Here is a 6,000-nt window from a genome sequence, read left to right as displayed (position 1 = left end):
TTTTGTGTTTTTATATTGTAAACCACCATGTAAACCTCTGGTGGGTGGTACAGAAAATTAATAAATAATAATCATCCACCAGCACTGCAGAGAAGCTTGAGAATAGCATAGGCTGAGGTTGATCTCTGACAAACTATAGCAGGGGTGTTTACCCTGTGGCTCTCCAGATGCTGTTGCATCTAACTCCCATCAGCCCCAGTGAACATGATCAGTTGTGAGGGGTGGTGGGAACTGTAATACAGTAATATATGGAAGGCCAGAGGCCAGCCATTCCAGCAGCAGCATAATTAATACCCTGCCTTTTTCACAGACTGGGACTCATGGCAGATTAGAAAAATTAAAATAACACAGATAAAATTAGGAGCAGTGTCCAGGCACAAATTGCTTTTAAAAAGCTTCTTTTTTTGAGAGATTTTGCCCAAAAAGCTCAACAACTTTGGCAAAAAAAGGTTTAAAAGTAATTAAACTATAATAGAATTAAAACAATATAAAAACAACTCTATTAAAATGCAGATAGTGAAAAAGCACAGCTTTGTAGACTTGCAAGAACCTAATGTTCACCAGTTCCTTATAATATGGGGTCTGCAGCCACATTAGTGTGATACTATTCCTGCTTTTCTTTTGTTTATGATCCCAGCTGGCCAATTGTTGTTGTTGTTACAGGCATTTATCTCCACCACCCAAAACACTTGTGGGCAAGATCCCTACATGTTATGCCTGTGGTTGAAGCCAGTGTCCCCACGAACATGTCCTTGTGGCAAATAACGGAGTCAGCACACCAGCCAGAGAGATGGATTTATAAAAGGCATAGTATCATACACAGGTACATAAATAGAGTTTACAAGGTAGCCCATCCCCTTAGGAAGAAGAGCACAGGGGAAAGGGAATGGGCTGCATGCAAGGACAAAAGGCTCATTCATGCTGTTTTAGATATTCATATATAAGCCTAAACCTGCAGGGCTGGGGACACCTGTGAGGCTCTGGCAGCTTGCTTTCCTGTGCTCATACAGGTGAGCTGCTTGACCTTGTCCATTCCTGAATGATCCGCGTATCAGAACTCGCCAATAATCTCCATCTTGCTGGGCTCAGCTCCTAGTTGTTGGAAAAGAACCAGCTTTTGCCTCCTTTCCTCTACAGAGTTCCTGGAGGAGACCAATCTCTGTACTTCACAGAAACATTTTCCTCTTTCTGGGCTGCAATCTGTGGGGAAAGGGTTGCATCTACTAACCAAATGCAGCACCCAGTCACTTATCCATTTCAGCAGCTAATCCCCAAAGATGCAGCTTGGTCACAAAAGGACAAACGTCTGTGACTTGCAGGCTAAATTCTAGTTCTGCACATGACATGGCTCTCCAATTCCTGCTTTCTTCAAAGCACCCGGACGTCCCAGATCTGTGTAGGCCTTTCCTCCGAACAATCCCAGAGGATGGCATGGTCCCGGTCATAGGTTCGGCCTCCTACATGGAAAAAAGGAAGAAGAAAATGGGCATTTCACCCAATCGATGTTGTTTGTGTGCTGCCCTAAGAAGGATTTGAATCCTGAAAAGCAGGATATGAATAGTTGTGATAGATGATAGATAGATAGATAGATAGATAGATAGATAGATAGATCATAGATAGATAGATAGATATAGGTGATCTATAGATGTCCCCTTCACTATTGCTGGACTAGGCGAGAGTATGCTGTGCATAAACATTCCAAGTGACTATTATCACCAGATCTTCACCTTGATATAAGCTCAGAGAACAGAAAGCGAGTTCCATTAGGTTAGGCTGAAGGAACTGGATTGTAAGCATTGCATCTAGAAAAGACAATGCATGAGAAGTGCTTTTGATGTTTGAAAGTGCTATACACATGTTAAGATTAAATAGTGGTGCAGAAAGATTGAACAGGAATTTCCAGGAATGGTGGGTGACGTGGGGAAAAGGTGAAAGGAAACTGAGAATGAAGCATTTCTAGCTAAATGTCATCCCTTCTACAGCCATATTACTTGCTTCCTGGCCTCAAGAACTCCCTCATGAGCCTAAATCTGAATCACAACAAAACAACAAAAACAACAACAACAAAAGCCAATGCCTTACCTTTCACATCCAGGACCTTGTTTTCAAACATCTGGCTGCAGATTCTCCCAAAAGAATCGATTTGCCAGGTCTGCCGGGGCAGTCGGCTCTCAGACCACAACACCACCTTGGATCCCTTTGCAGCTGGACCAATCACCTGCAGGCTCATGTTGGGCGCAACCTGAAAGTCAAGAGAGGCCAATTCAGTGTTGTATGAAAGTGCGTTGCATACAGACAGTGAACATCTAAAGCTGAAGTTGACTTGTACTGAGTCAAGCCATTGGTCTATCCTGCCCAGTACTGCCTACTCTGACAGGTAGTGGCCTTTTGAGATCTTTCTCATTACCTGATACCCAATATCCTGTTATCTGGAGATACCTTGGATTGAACCTGGGACTTTCTGTATACAAGACATGAGCGCCATCACTGAGCCATGGCACCTAAATACAGACTTTTCTTCTATACCAGCCCAGCATATACCCTTGTAGGTGACATTTTATATGTGAAGCAGCCATCTCATCCATCTGTTTAACTATTTATTATATTCATGATTAACTGATTTGGATATTAGTTTTGCCTGGCTTACCCAAATGCTATGTGGACAATAGAGGGAGCGGAACTATTTAAACTTGAGGGTATCGTATGGGGTCTTCTTGAAGCAGGCCTGGATCCACCCCAGCTGCTTCTGTCCCTGTAAACCACACAAGAGGAAGAGAAAGAAGCCCTCACCTGGTTCTTCATAAGCCCCTCTTCATAGTACCAGATGGAGCTACTCTTGCCATTGAGCTCTGAGACCAGAACTCGCCCAGCTTTCATGTCTTCAACGTCATCTGGGACAGACAGGAAGGACTTCAACTCTTCGTTTTTTATTTGGAAGTAGATGCGTCTCTGGGGAGAGGGAGGGGAGAGGCAGACAGAAAAGACAATCACTGCGCATTCATCTAAGCTGCTCAGCAAGTTCCATGCTGTGGACCACAGGGTCCGTTCTCAGAGTCATGCATGTATGCAGGGTGGATAAAAATCAATTATTATTTTTTAAAAAAATAATAATTAAAAAATTGGAATTTTTTATTTAAATCAGATTTTTAAAAAATTTAATCGGACTTCTAAAATCAAATGCTTTTGGAGGAAAAATCTTTCTAAAGGTAGTTTTCTATTTAAGTTACATTATAGTCCAAAGGTTATTCATCAGGAAATAAGGATTTGTTTGAAGTTTCTCATGTGTGCTAAAACACAGTCTAAGGTTTTTTTTAATCATTTAACCACATTGGTTAACAAACATGGATGCATATGCTATAAAGTTATTGTTTTAGTTAAATAAATTGTTCAAATTGCTATTGAGGAAATGATTATTTTTCTCCTTCCAATAAAGTACAGCAGAAAAGTTGTCCAAATATAAATAATTTCATTATTATCCATCTATGTATTTCTGATAGTATAACCAAACCTGTAATTTTTGATATAACTGTAAAAACTACTCTGAAAATTTATTATTCCAAAAATGAAACCATCATCAGGTTGTAAATATTAAGAGGATGCCATCAAGGTTGAACATTTCTGTAAAAAATGATTTAAATCAAGTCTTACTGACTAGTGATTTAAATTTATTTGATTTAAATCATATCCACCCTGTATGTGGGCAGCAGGTATGGTGGAATAGCCAGCATTCTGACATCTACCTGCTCCTCAGATTTATAATGGCCCACTTGAACATTTAAGCAGCTTGGCAAGGGACAGAGAGATAGGGCAAATGTGCCACATACATCTGGTTAAACTGCTCCTTAACCAGTAATCCTTTGCCTATAACCCCTCCCCAGTAGACCAGAGCACTGGGCACTCACCTGCCGGATGGGGTAAAGGGAGCCGATGTGCTGAAGTCCACTGTATGTCAGCCAGTTGGTGATCTCCATACAGTCCAGGAGCCACTGGCGGCCTCGGAAGTCGGTATGTTCACACAGCACCCAACTGTATGAGGGAATTGGCAGAGCAACAAACAATGGGAGAAAAAGCATTAGCAGCACAGATCACTTTGGCCCTTCATCAATTGGGAAACGGTAATCAAAAACAGGAGCATGGGACCTGCTTGCTGCTGACACTACAGACCTGGCTAGTGTTCATGATGGCCACATACGGTCTCCTAGACACCTCCAGTTGTTGCTAGACATTTCAAAGACTTTGGGACACAAACCCAAAGATGCAAAATTTGCACAAGCAATAGGTGTAAATTTAGAATTAAAATGTGTCAGAAGGCAAGCCATCTACTTTCTCATCCAAATCAACGCAGATAAAATTCTTCATTTAATTTGCACACTACCACAAATCATTTAATTCCCCAGGGGCAGCGATGTTTTTGCCATACAATTCCCTCTGAGAGTATTGGAACATCAAGTCCCGTAACTCCCAGGGGGAATGGCTCCTCTACTCTATTCCTAGTGTGTGGTAGCAAGAAGTCTCCAGTCCTCCAGGCTGTGGCTGGCTGGAGGACTTTGGGGAAATGCATCTTTAAAATCAGCAGAGAAACAGGAAGGGGCAGACTCAGTTCTGCCCCATGTGGAATGGGTTTGTCCATCCCTACCTAGCCCTAACAATGGCCCAGGTCGTTATGTGTGATAGCAGGTCATCCTTTACTTACATTCCACCTTTTACCCGCACAGAGAGGACATGGTTGTTGAATCCCTCAGCCTGAAGGCTGCGCACTTCACTGTTCAGCTCAATCTCCTTCCCTTCAAAACACTCCAGTCCATGTAGGAAGATGGAGGGCTCCGAGAAGAACTAAGAAAAAAAGGAAAACAGAGTTGAAGGGCAGGGATGAAACTGAGCTCGAGGAACAAGAAGAAGGCTAAACACATGGAAACCTTAAGGTTGGGGTGGTCAAATGAAGGATGCCTCAAATAATTACTAATCATAAGCATATTGCATAATGTACTGCAAAACTCTAGATGACCCCCCCACAGTGGTTTCATGTAGATATTAAACAACATATAGGGGATAAAATTGAAGCCTGAGGAACTCCACATTGAAGGCTCCATGGTGCCAAGGAGCACTCCCCAAGTATCACCCTCTGGAAATGACCATCCAAGAAGGAGTAGTGCCATACACTCCTAACTTGGACAGCCACTCCAGAAGGACACCATATCTAGCGGTACCCTATATACTAAATTTGTGAAGCCTAACTTTTTCTTCAAATTTTGCATCAGTGTTTCAAATGAGGTCAGGTTTCTTGTTGCCTGTTCTAATATCCTCTTTCGTTTGATTGCTAAATTGGTACCATAACAACCTAGAGACGTCGGAATCTTGTAGCTGCTGCATCCATCCAAACTTCTTTGGCAATGAATTGGCCCCTAGTGTGGAAATGCACTGTCCTATCTAAATTCTTGTATATCTAATCCTTTCTAACCACCATTTAATTTAGGGTACAATTTCCATAGCTTGCGGCATAGAGTTCCATAAGTTAACTATGGATTGTGTGAAAGAAGCACTTTCTTTTGCCTGTCATTTACCTACTGCCAACCAGTATTAGAGCCAAGAAGATGTTTCCAACTTACAATGGGGACTTTCTTCAGCGAGCGGATGGACGTGGTGAAGAGGCAGCCCATGGAGGTCAGTGTTGGATACTCGCCTTCAGAGAGAATGTGTTGCTCTCCATCAAACTGGGGGCAGTCATAGAGAATCCAGCTGAAATGAGACAGAGACGTGATTGACTCCATCACTCAAGTGGCAGCAATTTCATGTTCAGGGTTGTAGATCTGGTTCGAAATCTTTCTCCACTCAGGTGTTTCAAAATCCAAAAGTAAGACAGTTGCTCCAGCATGACCTTTCATGCCTAGCATTATTTGTTCAGGTGAACAAAGAATCAAGGATAGCCTCAGTAGCCAACATGAAGCCTTCCCAATAGCTCCAGCCAGCATGGGCAATGGTCAAGGAAGAAGGGAGCTGTAG

The 6,000-nt window shown here is 42.4% G+C and overlaps 1 protein-coding gene across 1 annotated transcript in view; it reads right to left on the bottom strand.

Moving 5' to 3' along the window:
- Nucleotides 1–783: 783 nt before the first annotated feature.
- Nucleotides 784–6,000, bottom strand: part of CRYBG2 (crystallin beta-gamma domain containing 2) — a 62,230-nt gene continuing 57,013 nt past the window's right edge. Inside the window, exons 17-22 of the mRNA XM_082233173.1 lie at nt 5,607–5,736; nt 4,694–4,833; nt 3,903–4,026; nt 2,791–2,949; nt 2,083–2,242; nt 784–1,457 (exon numbers count right to left, since the gene is read on the bottom strand). Coding sequence (XP_082089299.1) covers nt 1,369–1,457; nt 2,083–2,242; nt 2,791–2,949; nt 3,903–4,026; nt 4,694–4,833; nt 5,607–5,736 — 802 coding nt within the window. The 3' untranslated portion in view covers nt 784–1,368. The remainder of the gene's footprint in view (nt 1,458–2,082; nt 2,243–2,790; nt 2,950–3,902; nt 4,027–4,693; nt 4,834–5,606; nt 5,737–6,000) is intronic.

The sequence above is a fragment of the Podarcis vaucheri genome (assembly GCF_965113315.1).
Source record: "Podarcis vaucheri genome assembly, chromosome: 7".
Taxonomy (NCBI): Eukaryota; Metazoa; Chordata; class Lepidosauria; order Squamata; family Lacertidae; genus Podarcis; species Podarcis vaucheri.
Note: the sequence above shows the minus strand (reverse complement) of the source record. Positions and strands in the feature narration are given on the sequence as shown.